The 21,944-nt window shown below is 39.0% G+C and overlaps 1 protein-coding gene across 1 annotated transcript in view; it reads right to left on the bottom strand.

Moving 5' to 3' along the window:
* pth2ra (parathyroid hormone 2 receptor a) overlaps positions 1–21,944 on the bottom strand; it is a 205,870-nt gene that overhangs the window by 52,995 nt on the left and 130,931 nt on the right. Inside the window, exon 10 of the mRNA XM_041807123.1 lies at positions 11,858–11,924. Coding sequence (XP_041663057.1) covers positions 11,858–11,924 — 67 coding nt within the window. The remainder of the gene's footprint in view (positions 1–11,857; positions 11,925–21,944) is intronic.

The following is a 21,944-nucleotide window of genomic DNA, read 5'->3' as shown; positions in this document are numbered from 1 at the left end:
GCTGCCCAAAAGAGCAAGAAAACCCAACGAAGAAGATACGTTTCTATGAACCAGCCCCTGACTCACCTAGAGATGGCCAAGATGGTAATTGAGCTATTGTTTTACTACATGTACTACTTAGCTGTCTTTAAAGTGACTGTTAATTTGAATATTTTGAATCTATAACTGGTATTATTAACAATTAATCTGCAGCTTCAGGCACAAACACTGGTTTACAGGATTTTTGTAAAGAAATGACAGAGAAGTAAGAGTAATCCTCCAATCCAATTGAAACTGTGTGTATTTTAGTGGAAGAATTTTGCAGCACGGTTGGTCAAATTATCACTACATTTGGGGCTGGGAGATTGATTTGGAAATGTTATTATTACTTTTTTAAATCTCTCATTTGAAAAAATAGATACTGTTTTGCCTGGAAGGGCAAGAAATTGCAAATAGGTATGAAGTTGATACTGCAGAAATTGTGTTGCCACTTATTTGCTGATTTTAGGATTTAACTGTTTAAAATGTATTGACAATTTACTGAACATTTTCAGCAGCTTGACCTTAACTAAAGGCCATTTTGAAGAGAGGACAGGCCAGGTGACAAAAACAGAAGAATATCAAGAACAAAAGTTTGCTAAATACAATCTTTTCATTCAACAGCATTGTAAAAAGCTAAAAATTAATATAAAATATATTATCTCACATAAAAAAAACTCCCAACAGCACACTGGACACAGATCATGACCCTTTTCTATCCTACTCTATTCTCAACAGTTTATTGGTTTATACATTAATAATAGTGAACTTTATTTGCATAGCACCTCTGATACAATTATTGCAACTCAAAGTGCTTTACAACAAAGAATTACAGCATCAGGTGTGTCATAGAAAATGTGTAAAAAATTAAAATGCATAACCATAAAATAATAAAATGAAAAACAAAGTGAAAAGATAGAATATGGAGTGCATATATTAAATAATGAACACTACTTAAAAGAGTCATGTGAGTGCAGAAGTGTCAGGAAAATGCACAATTAGGCTACTAAATTTAATGCTATTTAAAGGCATAAGTAAAGAGAAAGCTTGTGCTAAGGTCTAAGAGGATTAGAACTGAGACCAATAGGATATAGAAGCATGTTTCTTGCATCACTTATTCCATCTTCTTTTCAATGATTTTTTTTTAATGCAGAGGAGTGCCAAAATGCTGTAGTATTTGGGACACACGGAAAGGTGCCAGATGGTCCTGGGTCAGTCCAAAGTCAATGGAATTCTAAGTAAGTACACTGATCATTTAGCAGTTAAAAAAAGAAATGTTATGGAAAACTGTTGGAAATTAATTGGTAAAAACATGTGGGAACCCAATATAGAGAGCCAAAGGTGTATCCCTTGGGACCTTATTTTGGAAAAATATATGTGGCAGTGAACAGCAAGAGATAACTAATCATTTGATCATGTTTGAATTGTGTCATGATTTACACATATGATGCTGGTCAATTTAAAATACAACATTACAACTCATAAAGTCACAGATGTTGAAAAACTGTACGGGACTGTGAAAATATGTAATTAGAAAGACAGCACACCCAAGAGTTGCACAGGTGACGTCATGCTGACTAGAGCTGTTGAATCCAGTGTTGACATGATGCCTGCGTGTTTTGTGCTGGGACGTAGGCTTGTTCTTTGGCTATCTGGCTGAAAAGGAACATGAGTCACTGGATAAAGCACATCAGGCAAGATACATTTGTGCGTCTAACAGCTAAGCTCATGCTACTGATGTATAGTATGTTGTGCAAGATGAGAGTATTAGTTTACTGTCCGGGTTGATACAAAACTACTAAATTCTTAACTATTTTCATGCTTATTTTTTTTTTAATAACACGGGGTAACATTTTGTAGTGATATACATTAACAAATGTTTAATTCATTCACAGTTCATGGGATCAGAAATTAAGTTGTCTTTTGTTATTTACTGTCATACATATTAGGGGTGCCATGATTTTCCAAATCCTTGATTTGATTGGATTTTCAATTTTAGGGTCACAATCAATTAGATTCTTGATCTTCTGTTCTCTTTAGCACGGATGGCAATACCACTTTTAGACTGTCTAATCTAGATTAATTGCTTTTATGCAATGATAACTCATTTAATTTTGGATTCTTCATTTAAAAGATGGTTTACATGGTGTCATGAGAGATATAATCTCCATTATTTGTTAACAATGTGCCACACTATAGTCTTATTGTCAAATTGAGATAATTTATTAACAATATAATTTAAAAATAAACTATTTTCTTGTTGGCAACGTTAATTTTGTTGGCACAGCTAATTTGGAAGGCAATAAATCAGGGTTCATTTTGACAGTTTTTAAATTAAGTCTCAGTTTTAGTCTTTAGATTAAATGCTGTTTAGTTTAAGTCACTTTTTAAACATTTATAACCTTTTATAGTTTTAGTCTAGTTTTAGTCCATAAAGATTTTAGTCCTGACCTTTATTCCAAGTAATTTATTTTCTTGCCTGAATCTGGAACCAAACCATGGTAGTGTGTTCTCTGCACTCTGCCAAACCTGCTTTCTACAGCTGAGAGGCAGAAGAAATACAGCTGCATTGTTTTTTGACAGATTTACCCACAGTGGAGAAATATCACAGATTTTGATTGACTGAAAAAAACTCAATTACATTTTAGTCTAGTTTTAGTCATGTTAATGAAAACTAAACTTACTTTGAGTCAGTTTTTTCATCAAAGGTCTCATTTTGTTAGTCTTCGTCTAGTCTTTCTCATGTAAAAAAGGCTGTCCACGTTCATTTTTAGTCATAGTTTTAGTCGACAAAATTAACACTGCAATATGTTGATTTCAGAAAAGCAGGAGTAAGTTTGGTTCATGTGTTTCCTATGTCAGCAGTTGCCATGGTGTCTTAATTGGCACTTTCAGGTTAGAGGAGGTAATGTTCACTTGCAGTACAGTGGCCACAACCACAATATGCTCTGTGTTTTTTGTCCCTCTTGGCCTGCATGCTTTACATGACACTGGGGGCAAGGCTAAATCCTCGATTATTCTTTTAATTTTGAAGGTCTGGATCATGATGTCATTCCCATTAATATCCGATTTAAATCGAGATAGAAAAATACATATTTTTTCCAGAAATAAGGTCCCATAAGGTCCACTAGAAGGGGTTGACTTTGGCTTTCTCTATGGAACTCTGAGAATGGTTGACTGCAACTTTCTCATTACCAGGTTGTCCAACACAAGCGTTTGGGGTTGTGACACAAGACTGTGCTAGAGTTCTGTACTGGGCCTTTAAGAAGCTTGTGTCAGAAATTTATTCCCCTCAAATGCCCTTAATCAACTGTAATTGATAACCAATAAACCAATAGTCGCAAATCTAAAAAAAATAAGTTTTAACATCAACCTGTGTCAACCAAGTGTTTTTGTTTTTCAGTAAAGCTTCATCTACCTCATGCACTGATTAACATGCATTTAACCATCAACTTTTTCAATCTAAAGAAATGCAGCATTATTTTCTAAAATGAAGTTGTTGTAATTCTAGTTTTTATTTCTAGTTTGTTTTTCCCTTTGTCTTCTGCCCTTTCTCCTCACATTCATCACCACATATAGCTAAATTTGTGCATACTTTCTGAAGTATTGGGACCCCATATATCATGTAGCTACATTTAATGTTGTGGTTGTTTCAAGGTTTTCAGTGTCCCCCAGTTTTACTGCGTTCTCTTGTGTGAACCATAGAGATATTACAATAAGAATTTTCAATATCAGGATAATAAAAAATCTCAATACTGTTTTGATAACTGCTGTTAGATTATCCAAGTTTTAATTAGTGCTGTTTTTCTTTCTTTTATTCTTGCAGCTTACATCATGCGCTGTAGTGCACTGGATGGATGGACACCGGTTGAGAAAAGTAAGGTCAAAAAAGCTGTCATAAACAAATGTCGCATGAGAGTTACAGACAGACAATTGATGAGATGACCATGTTTAAAAAAGCCCTTCTATACAATGCTGCATGATGGGCCTTAAAGAAGTTGTTGAATGTTATGTGTTGTAAAGCTGTGCTAATACTTCTCGAAACATTGTTAGAGACACTGTTTGTCCATGTCCGTTTTGAAAAATTTAGTTTTACTGATAAGAGGCACATTTATGGTTCAGATTTTATAAGGATGACAATGGTGGAGTAGCCTTAGCTGTTGTTGAAGTGCTAACATGTTATTACAGCTATCATAAATACTCAGTTGCTACTCAATTTGCTACCGTTGTTAGTGCACTTTAATAAAGACTTACTAGTACCAACATTGCTGTGTGTGAGTGTTCATATATCTATTCTTCTATATATGGGTGTGTGTGGGGGCGGGGGTGTCTAAAGTATGACTCCCTCTAACTTCCAATTATTCTGTCTCACCTATTTCTCCTAGTGAATTTTAGGAGAAATAGGTGAGAATCACTTATTGCTCCATAGTTGCTCCAGTAATGCTCATTTCTTTTCTAAATGAGAAACAAAAGAGCCAATAAAAACACTGAACTGAGATTAGCAAGGTATCTCTCATAAGTCTCAAGAATGACTCCCTCTAATCATTCTGTCTCACCTATTTCCCCTAGTGAATTTTAGGAGAAATAGCTGAGAAACATTTCAGACAAAATAGAAACCAAAATGAAGCTGAGATGAGAATCACAACTTTGTCTCACAAGCAATAGAAGAGCAAGCTTTGAGCAGTAGATTTTTCCTCTGGGAGGGTGTGTGTCTCTTCTATGCATGTCACTGTCCTGAACAATGTCTCCTCTTGTGTATGCTGAGGTTTTATCTTCGATGCAGTCATGCTTACAACATGTACTCCCTTATAGTTTGTCTTAATTAGAGTACCATGGTTTAAATAGAAGCTGAGCCTCTTATCTGAAGAGGTCAACTGCTTCCTTTTTAACAACACAATTTATTCACTGGCTTTAAAGAAGTTTTGTAAAATATTTATGATACGGAGAAAGCTTCAGTTCACTTCTCGGCATTTCAAAATTTAATTGGCACACAGGAGTAAAGTATGCTGCTCTTTCAGTGCTAAAATAGTTGGTTATGATTTTATTCTGCTAAAGAACCCCCCTCATATTGATGATATCAATGGATTATCTGTGTTTGTACCAAGGTCTTGGCAACTCGATTCTGATTGGCTCTGGAAATTGTATTGGTGTCCATTAACTTCTGATAAATGGAACATTTGAAGTAGTTCCAGTCAAAAAAATCTTTATACCTTTCCAAACTAATGCGCAGCAGCCGTTAGATGATAGGGGTAACCATAGCAACCTGAGACAGCTGTACTTTCTGAGAAGGGAGTACAGCATTGCCAACTTCAAGAGCCTGTGAACTGGCATCAACCATCACTGACATAATTATAATGTCAGACTCCAGGTTCAAGACCAGTAACACAAGTCAATGAGCATCTTTTTTCACAATCAGATTAAATTAATTCAGCTCAGAGATTAAAACATGTCTGTACACATGGATGATGGAAGACACAATCTGATTCAAATGCACATGCTCATGCATTTCAATCTGATCTGAATAAAAATTTTCTGACATGCGCCGCATCATCCCACCTGTTAAATCCACTGACAATTTGCCATAGAAGAAGAAATTCCTCGTCTGCACCCATAAAAAACTGCAGTGACTTTACACAGTCAGATCCCTTGCTTGTTTTTCAACTATGCGACAATTGGATTGTTCTACTCACTTGTGTCTGTACTTTATATTATCTTTATTTCTACTCTATTGTACCTAAAAATGGACCTTTATCGTGTGCTGCAGACAGTTCTGCTGCTTCTGGGACTTTCTCTGTTTTAGCAGCAAGTTCAGCAGTCTTACTGCTGCAGTCTAATCAGAGGGGGAGAATAAGGAAGCAGAAAGACGTCATGTCACATGGGGTAGGCATGTGCAGTAACACAAAAATCCCCCCAAACAGGGAGAGGTGATCAGATCAAATGTTTTTATGGACGCTGATCCGAATGACGATCGGCACAAACCACCCCACTTGTTCTGAAGGAAATTTAATTTCGAATGAGCCTGATTGGAAGATTTTATTCCGAATGGAGTGTGTATATGAAGCATTTTTATTCAGATCAGACAAAATGACAAAAGCTGCATCATAAATTAGTGCCTGACACAGAGGGTTGAAATGAAGTGCTTTGTACGTTTTACAGGCGATCCAACATATTTTCTTGGCCCATTCTTACGTAAAACTTGTTAATCTACGTCGATAAAATGTTCCTTTCTACAGCCATTATGCCGCAGATCTCTCTGTGCTTGTAATAACCATCAGATCAACTTTCACAGAAATCACTGGAGGCTAATGCCACTACTATAGCCAAGCACCTCATACTACCCAACTTCAAAAATCCCAAAATATCCCTTTCAGCTATTTAGTGTTAGCTAGTGCTTTTAAAAAGACCTTGGTTGTCTGGACCAATCCAGAAAAATCAAATGTCCAGCCAGTGACTTTCCTCTTGACTGAGCAGAGGAAGGGAAAAGAAGACCACTGACGGGCCACTCATGCTGACTTTTAATAAAAAACAGAGAGACGTGCTGTGCTGACTGAAAATGAGCCTCTTTCAACACAGTCTGTTTTTCCTATTAGGATCATTTAGATGTAATCAGACCAAACAAAAACGTTCAGCACTGTCTTCTTCTTCATGTTTCTTTCTTGGGTTCATCAGTCTCATCAGGAAATGCTTTTACAGCTGATAAACCAGACAGCGACTCTCCCAGCAGCAGTGTCAGACACTCTGGATTAGATTTATGACAGAAAGATTGTGATCCTTGAGAAGTGGTCTGACTTTTAACCAGGTCTAGCTGAGTGCCTGACATCCACTTGTTGCCTACTGAGCTCAATCAGTAGAACTCTGTTCTGCTGTCTGACAAAGCAACAGGACGTGCTTGGTGATGTGTTCAGGCTCATTTTTGCTCTACGCATGTTTGAAAACCAGATAAAGGTGTTCTAAACTTTACAACCACTATTGCCCGCATACTGACCTGCTTCTGTTATGTTTGATTTGATCTTTATTTATCTCAAACTCTAAAAGAAAAGTAAAGAAATAAACAACAACATAAAAAAACAACCCCATCAAGATCAAGACTGTTCTATACAAATGCATATAATACCAATGGTCCAAATTAAAACAAAACAAAAAAAAAAGCAAATACAAGCACATACACACGTATGTCAAACACCTCTAGGTTGAGAAGGGACAGAATGAAGCAAAGTTTATCTAGTTCTGCCCATTCTTATAGTGTCCAAAAAAAAAGAAAATATATAATGTCGAGAGCAAACTATAAGTCATTTTCAGACTTCCATTTTCATAGAGACAGCACCAAAAATATAACCATATCATTATCTACATTTATTAATAGAAAAGTATAAATACAAAAGTATAAATTGCTGTATTACCCATATAACTCCATCAACACTTGTTTGTAGTGTGATTTAAATGTCTTCCTGTTATGTTGGAGCAGACGGTGATAAACAAATCATCTAGAGCGGGGATTCACAACCTTTTCCATCTGGTGAGATGGGAAGAAAATCAATATAAACTGGCAAAATAGTGCTAAATGAGAAAGAAAAAATAGGCAGATATTGGCAGAAATTGGTTAAACTGGTAAAAATGGGCATATCAGATAGTGAAATGTGGTTAAAATGGGAAAAACTGGGCATCAAAAAGTGGTAAAATGGTGGCAATAATGGGTCAACAGAGGCAACTTTGGCTTATGTGGCAGGAATTGGTTTAGAAGTGGCAAAAACAGGCAGAAAGAAAGTGGTTGAAAGGGTTAAAATGGTAAAAATAAGTGTTAAATGGCAAAAATGTGTAAAAAGTTGTGGGAAAAAATCTTGGAAACTGGTTAAAATTTGGCAAAATTGGTGTAAAGTGGCAACCGAGGAATTCTAAAAATATTCCTCTTAGTGTCTCGCAACCCCAAAGGGGGTCCCGACTCCAAGGTTGAGGACCACCAATCTAGAGGTCACCGTCTCTTGTGTAACTACTTTGATGCTGCTGCTTTGGTGCTCAGGTGAGCTAACGCCATTGAATACGTTTGTATTTTCTAACAACTCACTCAGTATTTGTAGATATTTCCTCAGAAAACTTGGTCAAGTTCCACCTTTTTTCAAACAAATCTTCTTTGTTGTGTTTTGCTACTCTGGGTTAAACTCTTGGCTGCATTGCTCAACACTGCCCCCACGTTTGTGCTCTGTATGTGTAAGCTTAGGGAGAACAGACAGAATGAATACAGACTTTAAAACAGTGTGGCCCACCAGGGCCCTAACTGATGAGAGGATGACATGAAGTTTTAAGCATACAGAAGCGATCATAATTTATTCACTCTCGTTGGCAAATTCCCTTATATTGTGGCTGTAGTGTCATTGGCTGCAGTTAGGGATCCGTCTCTAGAGTCATGCATGTCTGTGTGCAGCCAGATCAGCTGAAGACATGAGATCACAAGAGAACTACAAACTCATGTGGGAATTGTGAGACCATGCAATAACAAGTCCAACATGATTCAGTGCCCTTTCCTCCATTTGTTCTTTCATGACAAGAGCTAAAAGACCTCTCTAGCCATATTCAAGCTGCAAAAAATAAGAGATATGAGATGGAAAATGGAGTAAAAGTAAATGGGTACTTGAATAAATGGCCAGCATGGACAAACTAGACTCTTACAGCTGTAGAAAGCGGTAGCCACATCACAAAAGGCTTTAATGGCACTCATGTCTCAACATGACAGAAGGAAAACAGGAAAAGAGCCAAAATTTTGCAATGTTGAGATGAAGCGTCTCTACAATGCTGGATTTTAAGAGTATAATGGGGCTTACTTATCCTGGTCCAATCAGTCAAACACAAATGCACACCTGATACTACACTTAGGTGATTCCCCCACCACTCAGGCTCATGATTATCCCTCACTCGTGTCTTTCCTTTAGGTAGCTATGAATAAGTATTACATCAGTCATCTCTCAACCAGCAGGTGACAGTTTGATCCCCTGCTCCTACGGTCACATATTAGTGTGTTCTTAGGTAAGACCCTTAACACCAAATGGCTTTGGCTGCTGCTTCAGTGGCATATAAATGGGAGTGTAGTAATGGCCACTTCACATAACAGCCTTCACCATGGAGAGAATGGGTAAGTGTGGCATGTCATAGCTCCTTTCTGATGTAAAGAGATGAAGTAGAGGAGAGAGCAAACAAGGAAATATGTCTAAAGATACTTGAAGTGACGTCCATTTGTGATGACAGACAGCTGAACAGCTGTTAGTTTCTGCATGAATACTCTGTATAAGTAAACTGCTCAAAAAAGAAAAGGGAACACTTAAATAACACATCCCAGGTCTCAATGAATGAAAAATTCCTGTTGAAAATCTGTATTCATTACATAGTGGAATGCCTTGAGAACAAAATAAAACAAGAATGATCAATGGAAACAAAAAACATTATCCCATGGAGGACTGGATTCAGAATCATACTCAAAATAAAAGTGGAAAAATCTGATGACAGGCTGATCCAACTTCTGTGAAATTCCTCAAGACAACACAAAATGAGACTCAGTAGTGTGAAGGGCCTCCACGTGCCTGTATCCCTACAACATGTGGGTGTGCTCCTGATGAGATGACGGATGGTCTCCTGAGGGATCTCCTCCCAGACCTGGATCAGGTCATAATGTGGTGTGACGTGGCAGTGGTGGATGGAACGAGACATGATGTCCCAGAGGTGCTTGATTGGATTCAGGTCTGGGAAATGGGCAGGCCAGTTGATGGCATCAATGCCTTCATCATCCAAGAACTGCTGACACACTCCAGCCACATGAGGCCAAGCACTGTCATGCATCAGAAGGAATCCAGGGCTCACTGCCCCACTATGCGGTCTGACAATGTGACTGAGGACCTCATCCCGGTACCTAATGGCAGTCAGGGTACTTCTGGCTAGCACATGGAGGTCTGTGCAGCCCTCCAAGGATATGCCTCCCCAGACCATTACTGACCCACCGCCAAACCAGTCATGCTGGAGGATGTTGCAGGCATTCTCCACGGCATCTCCAGACTCTCTCACGTCTGTCACATGGGCTCAGTGTGAACCTGCTCTCATCTGTGAAGACCACAGGGTGGCCAATGGCAACTCTGCCAATTCTGGTGTTCTCTGGTAAATGCCAATCGGGCTGCATGGTGCAGGGCTGTAAGTACAGGCCCCACTTGTGGATGCCGGGCCCTCATACCATCGTCATGGAGTTTGTTTCTGACAGTTTGAGCAGAAACGGGCATATTAGTGGTCTAACGGACATCATTTTGTAGGGCTCTGGCAGTGCTCCTCCTGTTCCTCCTTGCACAAAGGAGCAGACAGCGGTCCTGCTGCTGGGTTGTTGCCCTCATACAGCCCCCTCTATGTCTCCTGGTGTACTTCTCCTCCACGCTCTTAACCAAAAATCAGCCAGAAAGAATGACAAGATGGAAATGGTCTGTGGCCACCACCTGCAAAATCATTACTTTATAGGGGTTGTCTTTCCACCTGTTGTCTGTCCCATTTGCACAACAGCAGAGGAAATTAATTCACAATCAGTGTTGCTTCCTAACTGGACAAGTTGATATGCTCAAGTGACACTCAAAACTCAAATGTTAAACATGTTTCAAAGAGACAGATGGACTCACATCTTTTTCTACTTTAATTTATTAAGGAAAAACTTAAACACAGGAAATGACTGGCTATGAAAGCTATAGTTCTGTCAGGCATATCTTTTTGGTATGGAGGCGTGAGTTCACCTAAGTCGTTTTTCTTTCTTTTTCTGTTTGTTTTTCTCCGTTTGTCTGAGTTTTGTTTCTGTTTTTCAGAGTTATTTTTCCCCCTGTAAATTAATCAACCTAAAATTGCAGCATAAGCTCCCATGCAGGTGGCTTAAGGAAGCAAACACGGTCCGACTGTTTAGTATAACCCTGTTTTATTTCTGTTTGGGGTGTGAAACATTTGGAGATATGTGCGAAAAAGATCATTGAGAGGAGAGCCTGATTAGAAGCAGCAACCTCATGCAAGCTGAGAGCTTTAGCCACAGCTGGGATGAAATTTTTCAATATCTGTCAGTATAACAGACAGACATTTTATCCTTTTGTCTGTCAACAGAAGAAAAAAAAACTAGAAGTTAACTCATTTTAGATGTCTGAAACTAAAATAAAAATTGCTGGAGATATCTTCATCATTCAGCCAGTATTTATCTTCATAAGTAAACTCTTAACCTTGTAAAGCTGATAGATTTGCTAGACTCCATCCCTGACATCAGTTAAATCCATCTTAAAAAGCTCCAATCCACAATGTTTGTGCTGCACCAAACACTGTCGGGACCAATCAGCATCATTTGAGGAGAACACAATGGCAGCTACAGGACAGCATTTGATGTACTGGAAGCCATTTGCAATGGCTGCCTCCAGTTTGGTTATTACCTTGATGTAGCTTTAGCATAGTGCCAGTTTTACAAGGACTGGACCACGTTTCTGTATGAAATAAAGAACGTAAACAACCCTAAAAGCTTTTCATGATGTAAAACATGTTTTGGCTCTTCTGCTGACATGCTTCAGCATGAGTTTGTGAGAGTTACATGGGGTAAGGGTTAATTGTTGTGTGAGTGGTCGTATACAATGGCTGCTAGTACATTGATTAGCTTAGACTTAGCCACAGTGGCAGTTTTGTCAGAACTGGACAATGTGTCCTTATTATAACAAGGACAGAGAGCAACACTGAAAGCTTTTCATGACAGAAGATGTTCTTCTGTGGGAGCTTATACCCATGCAAAGGAGATATGAAACAGTCTATCTGGCATGTCAGGTTAGTTAACCATCTGTCACACTCGCGCTCTTACCCCGATGGCTGTCAGGATGGGAACCTGGTAGATCCACTTCAAATTGCCAGCACTCAACTCCCAACACCTGCAGGTGGGAAAAAGGAACAAAGTACATGAGGTGATAAAGACACAGGAAAGCAGAGGGGAAAGAGGGAGGAGAGCTCAGAAGAAGTCAGGTTTTGTTATTTACAACACTGGCTGGAGGCGCAGAACAGAATGAGAGAAAGAAACATCTCCACAATGAATTATATTCAGTTTTTTAAATTTATTTTAGGGTTTTTAGTGCCTTAAACAATAGAGATAGACAGTGGACAGAATCGGAATCAGGGACGAGAGAGCTGGGCAGAGACATGTGGGAAGGGGCTACAGGCCTCCAACCTAGGCAGCACCCCAAACCACTAGGTCCCCTGCACCCCTGATTGTTTTTTTTTTTTTCAAACAGAGTTTATAAAAATGGTTTTAAGTTAGGACATTGTTCGGACAATAAATCACCAAAAAATAGCTGCTAGAACTAATTTATTTGTGATTGGGTCAATAAGAGACAGGAACACACTAAATAAATTTTTATGTGGGTCTTTATTCCCCGACTGTACTTACAGTAAACATAAGAACAGCATTAATGTTTTGGAATTGGGAACTGTAGAGTTTCACAGAATTCACTGTATGGAACCACAGACTGTAGAAAGAAATGGACAAACCATGTGTGACGTCAGTCGTCTGCTTACAATAGGCGGACTCAAACGGCTGTTGAAGCCAATCCGTGGAGGCTTCCGTGTTGAAATCGCAGTCTTAACCGAACTCTGGATCAACCTAACGGCCCGCCCACTAAGCGTGACTTCCTGTCAGCCTGCTAGCTAGCACTCCGGTTGACAGGAACGGAGGCTCTGCCTGCTGAGCTATCTGTCAATCAAATGAGACGCGCCGATCAGCTTTCATCTTAAATATAAGCCAAACAATCGTGGTACAAAAAAAAATCACCCCCCGTACAGTGGGAGCACAATAAGACACTAGCAATTGAGACACGTTTGGTGTTTTGAACCAGGCTGTAAACCAGTTTAGTTCTAGTGTCAATACCGGCTGTTTAACATGTCCAGACGGGACTTCCAGTGTTCCTGCAGCCAGCCTCAAGTGGACACTCGCGGTATAGCAATTTTTTGCACTTGGCTTCATTTTTCAGGACCGGAGGTTGCCGCTTGTATGGAAGTTATCTTGTATGTCTATCACAAAATAAATTCTGAAAGCTTGTAATCTTGACTGACAACAGTAGTTGCTAGTGGTGCCCGATAAGATGATCTCAGATCGTGAAGAAATAGAATGTATTGATGATCTATTTAATATGTTGTATCATAGGATCGGCTCTACTACTTCTCGCTCTTTGCTCCCCCCCTCCCCTTCTGCGCCCCAATGCAGCGGAGACTCACACTAAAAGTGAAAGTGAAACTTAAGATTTAGTTCTCATGATGATTTCTAACTCTTATACGAAGCTTCATCTTGGTTTTCTGAACCATCAGTGTGCAAAAAAATATTTATTTGCACAATCTGAGAAAAGCTTATCAATGTTTTTTTTTGATGAGCTCTGAAGACAGCATCCTCCGGTCTGCCGAGGTTCAAACAGGTTGGAGATGAAGCAAACCACGGTCAGCGGAGTAAAGTGTGTCTGAGGCAGGTAGCTAACTGTTGAAACTGTTACAGCTGACATTGTTTAGCTTTCAATTATTATTTTCCAAGTTATTTACAAGCCTTTCCACCTGGCAAGTAAACGTCAGGATAACACAGTCACGGGTGAAACATTATAACATTAGCGTCTTTTTACGGATGATGTCCACGACGTCCAGACATGGATCATTATTAGAAAATGTTTTAAACAGTAATATCATTGATTTACATGCATTTCTCTGGTCTACATTCATACTGCTGCAGCACGTAATCCTGCCTTTCCTCTTCTCTCCTTCATTGTAAGCAGCAGACAGGTGCCAGTGTGACACCTTTATGTCACTGCTCATCACAGCCTTATTCAGAGCAGTAAATCAACGTATACACAACCTTTTTTAAATAAAAATCTAAATTGCGTTAAAATAACATACAGTCACTACTTAACTGCATAACCACATGTCTCAAAAATTCATCAAATTTGTGTCATATTTACATTGTCTTTATTTGGCAGTGCATAAACAAGGCTGAAGTAAATGTGATGTTAAATTGCACACTGTATGAACAGGCTACTTGTTTAAAGCTTCGGCTGCAGGAATTCTTCTAAAGACCACATACTTTAAAATGCAAATCATAGTGTCAAAATTTGCTTAATAAACAGTAATGTAGATTTTAAAACACAGATGAAGACACACATATTAATTCTAAAGTGGTGCAGAAAATTTAGAAATTGGTTCCAGAAGACAGAATAGATCAGAATGCAGTAAAATACATGTTTGGAACTTTAATATATTGTGGGATAAGACCTCCACATATATATATATATATATATATACATATACATACACACACACACACACACACACACACACACACATACATATAATGCATTGGCCAACAGGATGGTGCAGAAGAAATAGATAAAAATCAGAGAAAAGGTTGTTTTTTTCTGGTCACTAACTTGCAAATTTGAAATTTAATGAAAAAAAATTGTGATAAAATCAAGATTGTCATCTGGCAATAAAAAAATCGTGATATGATTTTTTTTTTCCATATCGCCCACCCCTAGTTGATAGACAACACTAATGAATAGACAACGTTAAACAGACAATATCTGTAAATAGACAACAGTAGCGGCTCGCTTTTAGACAAAGAAAGCAAAAATATAATTTGCATTAATACATTTCCTGAGCCACCACACTCACAGTTTTCTCAGTAACCTCACAGAAAGTGCATTATTTCAGTGTAAATTCACAGTGCATTAATGAACAAAATTGTGCAAATATTTTTTTAACAGTGCAAACAATTAAACATGAAGAGAAAATACATTTTACAGTGAAATGAACTCACTTTCACCGCAATGTGTAGTCTGCACTCAAAGACACACACCTCTGGAACTCAACTCGACATATCTCCCCTCTAAATCAGGCAAAAGTACACAAAAATGCATGTTGTGACAAAGTTAGTATATAACACAGTTTTCTAGTTAGAAATGACCACTTATGCTGCTCTGCTGCTCAGTCTTTTCCCTTATAGCATCAATGACACACACACTTTCTCAATCTACAAAAATCGTCAGGATACAGAATCATCACTCCTCAGCCCTGTTGTGCCAACGTTAGCATAACATCTACTGATAATGATGCATATTTTTGGAGTACATTAATGTTTAAATTTATATTTCTCTTCTACATGGACAAAATACACACCTCAGAAGTCCAGCGTTTCGCGGGCGTTCTGCTTACGTCTCCTGCGTGCGTCTGAAGTCTCGTGAGAACTCCGTGCTCTCGCGGGTCTAGCCTTGCTTGGCTCTTAAAGGTGCAGTTTTACCTCAATGAGGAGCAGCAGCCCTTACAGTGATAATGACTAGAATCTAACATTTAGGTTATTGAAACAGTATTTTAAACAGTATCTAGTTCACCCAGCTACATATATCTTCCTTTAAAAGTTTAATGCAAAAAAAACAAAAAAAAAAAACAAACAAAAAAAAAAAACAAGAGGGGTAAAGAAAAAATCATGTTTTTTAGCTCAACATCCATCGTCAATAATTTAATTTCTATTCGTGGTTTCATTATTACATATAATATTACCTTCATTCTAGTTTTCAGTTTATATCCCAGTTACATCAGTCTGCATACAGCATAGTCTTTCTAAATTGTGTTTCTGAATCTGCTATTGTATTCCATCATTTCCTTGTCTTTTTATAGGCCTGTGTGGTCACAATTTATTTTTTTATTTTACTTACTTTAGTCTGCATTCTAATGAGAGGTACATGTCATCTGTTGCATTTGAAGTAATGTGTGCTTATTTCTGAAAATGAAAATGTTTTAATCTCTGTCAACAATCTCAGATGAAAATAAAATACTTCTTAAAAAAAAAAAAAAGCAGCCTTAGAGGGAACTGTGCATAATTACACAAACATATAGCTTTCATTATCATAGATGTCCAGGGGATTATGCAAACAGGAGTTGGCAGTTGTGCATGCAAATGGGATAAGCAGCAGACTGCAAGCCTGCGATAGTGTGTGTTTTGCATGTTACGTATGAATGTTTTTCAAAAACACATCCTCTAATGAAATATGGTGGAAATGGAGTGAAAGGGGATTCTCTACACTCCGCAGTTACATACTGAAAGGATGCTTGTACTTTCAGGCACAGGGTTAGGAGTTGAGGATGTAAAGGATTAAGCTAGAGATGGAAGGTGAAAGTTCACCTGTAAAATCTTCTCAGATGCCAGGTGTAATGACTGACATATGGTAGCATCAAGCTCTGTCCTTAAAGCTGTGGTTTTCAATCTCTTTTTGCCCCAGGCACACCTCAGATCAAGCCAAAATTTCATGGTACACCAAAATCATATCAGTCAAGCACTTCCATATCATTGAGATAAGCCGGTGTCACACAAGCCGTTTGCTGCTCCCTCTGCAAGCTGCTTTTTACAACCCTCCTCCACCCCAGCTCCTCCTTCATTCTACCTCCAACCTCATCAGTGTGATTCTGTTGTGACTGATACTTTCTCGACTCTGGCCTTTTGCAGTTTTTCTCCCTGCCCTAGGCTTTCACTGTAGGCACAAGAAAAACAGGAACATGTGGTGTGCCTGTTTGATGCTTTCCATGTAGACTAGCAGATGGATACCAGAACAGCCACGTGAATATCAGCAATGAGTGCAAATTTATAACAGATAATAAAGAACACACATCATGTGTGCTTTTACTTGACACAGTGTTCCTGACTGAACTTAAAGTTATTTTGTAGTAGTAGTAATTACATATGGTAGTGCAAATTTCCACGGCACACCAAGACTTGGTGGAAAGACCAGTGTGACTTGATTTGAGAATTACTGCCTTAAAGATTCCATAGGCATTGGATTTAAGCAGAGAAGCCCAATTCACTTCCAAAAATCAGTTATTTAGACCCCCACTCTTTAACCGTGTCACAGACTCAGCACTTCTGTGTGTCCACTGCACTATTTTCAGAGTTTCACTCAAATCCAATCCACTTTGTTATTGAGAGAATGATGAAATCAATAAAAGCTTGTAACCTTGTTTTTCACTGGGAAAAATCAACACCAGGGAAATTTCATGTCATATTTTCACCATTGCTCATGTCTGTAATGTGCCTTAGGTGTGCTGTTGATTATTGTTTATGTTGACACATTACACAGGAGGAAATGACAGATATTACAGGGCTGATGGGAAAAACCTTTTACTGTTGGGTCTGGCTGTAAACATGCTGCTGGTCTGATCTCGTCTTTACAACCATGATGCCAGGAGTGTCATGTAATTACAGCATTGGAGCCATTGATTCTGAGTTTGGCATCAAAGGAACATGGCTTTTGTGTGAAATTGTCACCATCCATTAGCATCAATTCAAAGTTAATTTGACCAATTTTACCATAAAGGAAAACAGATTCAGCTGTAGAACATACTGCAACAACACAACTCCTCTAAGACAGAAGATATCAGTAAAAAAAACATGCATTCAGTATTAGCAACAAGTGTTTCAGCATCTCTGACACTGGTTTTTAATAACAGGGCAATTAAACAAAAAGCTGCACAGGAAAACGAATTCTAATCACTTTTTTAAATCAAGGTTTATTCCACTTTCAGGCCACTAACTGTAGTTTTCCTCTGCTGTAAAGTATCAGGATATCCAGACAACACAATTAACCTCATGCTGGCCTGTCAGAGTTGTTTTACAAAGCAACTAATTTAACAGAACCATCTGGTGGATTTTCTACAGGTAAACAAGGACATTGGGACTTGTTTCTGGTCATCAGCTCCATTAAATAGCTTGTTAAAATTTGGAACTGTGATTAAGAACAGATGGTGTGAGATTCAGTTTGTGAAAGACATTAACAAAAGCAGAAAAAACAAAATAAACATTTATCATATTATGTTAAGTTTCCAGACTGGCATATGCACAATGCATGGTTTTCAGTGCTCTAATACTTCTATTTGTGATATCAGGCAAATGTTATGGGTCCTATCGTTGTCATTTTTACACCCAGGACTCATGTCTGAATAGCAAAGGAATGTAACCACCTCCAAGCTGCTCCAAAGTTTCAACTCTATGGAGTATTATGTTCCTGATATTCATGGTGCTTTTCCATTCCAGAATTGACCTGATACCTGGTTCTTCTTTTGGCATCAGCTCACACTGCTGTATAACTTCTCCTGTGTTTTTCAGGTGTACCTTCTCTTGCTGGTTGCAGCAGTCTCTGTGACAAAACTGTCTCTACATTTCTATTTTGCACCTTTCCTGGCCTGTATGAGTAGGAGTGTTGCACAGTGGGATATCACTGGTTAGTTCAGGTGCTGGTTCCTTATCTGTGTTTGAATCTTGTCTGGGTTTTAGCAGGAACAATCCAAAGACTGGGAAGCCTTATTTCAAGAAACACGTTTCTCGCATTTTCTGTGCCGTTTCAGGGCGCATTCACCTCCCTGTGAAATGGAAAAAATTACTCTGATAAACTTGACAAAAAAAATCTCACATTGCCTTGAATCGGTCTTTTCCGCGGATAAATAGCTTCCTAGTCCTTATAACTGCATTTCCTTTTTCGTTGCCATTGTTGTATTTATCTCCCTTTTCTCCATGTTTATTTGTGCTGTGCCACCCTAGCCCCTGATAACAGGCAGTACCTTTTTTTTTCTCCACACACCCATTTAATATATGCCAGGTTTTAAAACAAGCACTTGGAACTGGAGTCTGTCAATCACAATGCAGGACAGCATCTCAATTTGCAGGACATGTGGAAAGTGATAAAAATGGGGGACTATCCCACACTAAGAGGGACAGTTTAGCACACAAAATCACAGTAAGCCCTCTTAGACTTATCTGACTCAATGTCAGGTACTGAGTGTGCTCTTGCAATAAAGAATCACAAGTTGCACTCACAATGTTGTTTCCTCCCCGCAAGATGCAGCTGCTGCTCTCAAAGGAAGCCAAACTCCAAGGGCCCCCAGATCACTGGCACATCCAACACACTTTGAGTAAAATGTCTTGTTCTGATAAAACAGTCTCTTTATGTATCTGCAGTCACACTAATCTCTTAATGGGCCACCACTAAAATAGTCTGGCATAGCTACATTTGCTTATACATTCAAATTGAGTTTTTAATGGATCAGAGGGCAAAGATGTTTCTGTTTCCAAGCTCCCCTGTATGCATGTTCACTTCAAGATGTGTCTTCTGTCTGATACAGAGACTGTAAGGCCAGGGTTCACCAATCAACAAAAATCTGCATCACAAAACCATGGAACAATTTCAGAAAAACATTACTCAATGTTAAATGGCAAAGACTTTGAATATCTCACCACTCTTCAGCACACAATATCATCAAAAGATTAGGAGAATCTGGAGAAATCTCTGTGCAAGGGGACAAGGCCAAAAGTCAGTATATGGATTCAAGAGATAATGATAAAAAACAGGCATGATTCTGTGCTGGAAATCACAGCATGGGCTCTGGAACCATTGTCTTTTAACACAGTTCATCGTCCACAAATGCAAATGAAAACTTTATTATGTAAAGAAAAGCCACGTGCAAACACAATCCACAAATGCAGCGTCCTTCCTGGGCCAAAGCTCATTTAAAACGGACTGGGGCAAAATGGAAAACTGTTCTGTAGTCAAATGAAGCAAATTTTGAAATTATTGATTATTTAATTTATGATTCCAGGTCCTGTAGACTAACGATGAGAGGGACCATCCAGCTTGTTATCAATGCACAGTTAAAAAGCCTGCATCTCTGACTGTATGGGGTAGCTGACACATCTTGAAAGGAACTATCAATGCTGAAAGGTTGATAGAGGTTTTAGAGCAACATATGCTCCCATCCAGACAATGTCTCTCTCAAGGAAGGCCTTGTAATTTTCAGTGAGATAATGCTGAACCACATACTGCATCCATCAAAACACGCGTGACTTTGCACTAGAAGAGTCGGGTGCTGAACCAACCTGCCATCCCAACCTTGCACTGATAGAAAAAGAGAAAACCAGCAAAGATGACCCAAGTTGGTTGAGCAGTTGAAATCCTACATCACACAAAAATGGGAAAACATTACATTCCCAAAATTCCAACAACTGGTCCCCTATGTTCCAGATGTTTACAGACTGTTGTTTAAAGAAGAGGGGATGCTACACAATGGCAAACATGCCATGTCCTTACTTTTTCAAGTGTTGCTGCCATAAAGTTCAAGATTAGCTAATATTTTTTCATAAAATGGTAAAATGTCTTAGTTTCTATTTTTTATTTTGTTTTCTTTTGTAATAAAATATGGGTTTATAAGATTTGCAGATCAGTATTGGGGTTGTACCATTAAATACCAAGTCTGGCTATGCAGCTGGCTTTAAAAGAAAAGATGACACTGGTTTGATTCATATTACACCCAAAACATACTTATATAATCAGTAACCTTAATCCAACCTCTTTGTGCTCTGTGCCTGGCTTTTTGCCCCTAATGTGTGCGGTGTAACCAGCAATACAACAGACATCCCCCAAACCACTTTGCACCACCTGCCTTCAACAGCATTAAAATAGGGCCCATTTCCCCCCTCTTCCTTCCAGATTGTCTGTAAATGGCCTCAACAGAATACAAGCTGAATAACTACCTTGTTCTTGACGAAAACTCATTTCCTATACCTGTTAAGTCTAAACAGGGCTACAAGAGGGTCAAGGAACATCACAGCCAGGTCACATGCAGACAAATACTCACACTAATAGGCAATTTAGAACAGCTGAAGGGGAGACAGAATAGATCTACAGCATCCTCAGTGTGCTGAAATAGATTTCTGTTTTATTATCATCTTTTACCAGGCTTTAATTAACAACAATGAACTATTTTATAACTTTACAAATCAAACTGTGCTATAGGCCAGGCACTGAATAAAATAAAATGACTCAACCCTCCTCCTCTCCCGGCTTTAAAAGCTTCACTAAACGCTTCTGAATGACTCAGGGAAGGCTCTTTCACAGCATCAATTCTCTTAAAAGAGAAAACATTGGCTACAAAGGCTTTGCAGGATGCTAGCTCTGTAAAGTACTCGGCTGACTGGGCATCACAGGGGCGGCCAAGAAGAGGGCCATCCAGCCCGCTACTGAGGCCACAGAGAAAGCCATGAGGTACCCTGTATGGGACAAGTAACACCCTGCAGCTACTCTTCAGTGGGCTCACCAAAGAATTTAAGGTGGCATGCACAAGAGAAGCCTTACAGCACAGGGATTCCAGGGACTGCTTGGTGTCATCAGCCGGGATGCACAGGGGCATCACAGGGACGGCCAAGAAGAGGGCCATCCAATTCAGTATTGAGGCCACAAAGAAGAGGATCTCTGGATCAAGAGGGCTGATCTGTGGGTTGCTACTGGGATGCAAGCCGGGGCCACCTGGGCGAGGGTGTCTGTTGCAAGAGCCTGAAACACCCGTAGAACCCAGGATACAACACTGATGATGCGTCCCAGTATGTTCTGTACAGAGCTCTTTGGATAGCTTTGTGATTTTTTTAACAAATAAGAATGTCAAATGGTGTAGACAGGTTTGAGAGGGGGTCGTCCGAGGTGGAGTTGGCCCTTCTTGAAATTTTACAGTACACCCCATGTGCCACCCCCACATCCTACCCTAGTCTGGCTGCATGGCCTCTCATATGGGGGGACTTGTGTTGAAATCTCCTGCTCTGGCTGTGTTGATACTGCGGTTCTCTTAACATGTAAATGTGGCAAATTTTCTTTATTTTTCATTTCATTCATGTAAATGAATTTTTTGCACTTCATAAGGCAGGCATGTAGTAAAGGAGTGTAAAATTGCAAAAAACAAACTCCTGAATGGCCCTACTTGCATGAACTTCAGTTCTGAATCAGTACGGAAAATTAACTAATGAAATCAGACATTGCGTTTAAACTGTGGTTCAGTTGAACCATTAAAAAAACAAACTAATGAAACTGGCCTTGAAAAAATTACAGGTACCC

Source organism: Cheilinus undulatus, linkage group 15 (genome assembly GCF_018320785.1).
Source record: "Cheilinus undulatus linkage group 15, ASM1832078v1, whole genome shotgun sequence".
NCBI classification, from domain to species: Eukaryota; Metazoa; Chordata; class Actinopteri; order Labriformes; family Labridae; genus Cheilinus; species Cheilinus undulatus.
This window is presented reverse-complemented; position numbering and strand designations above follow the sequence as displayed.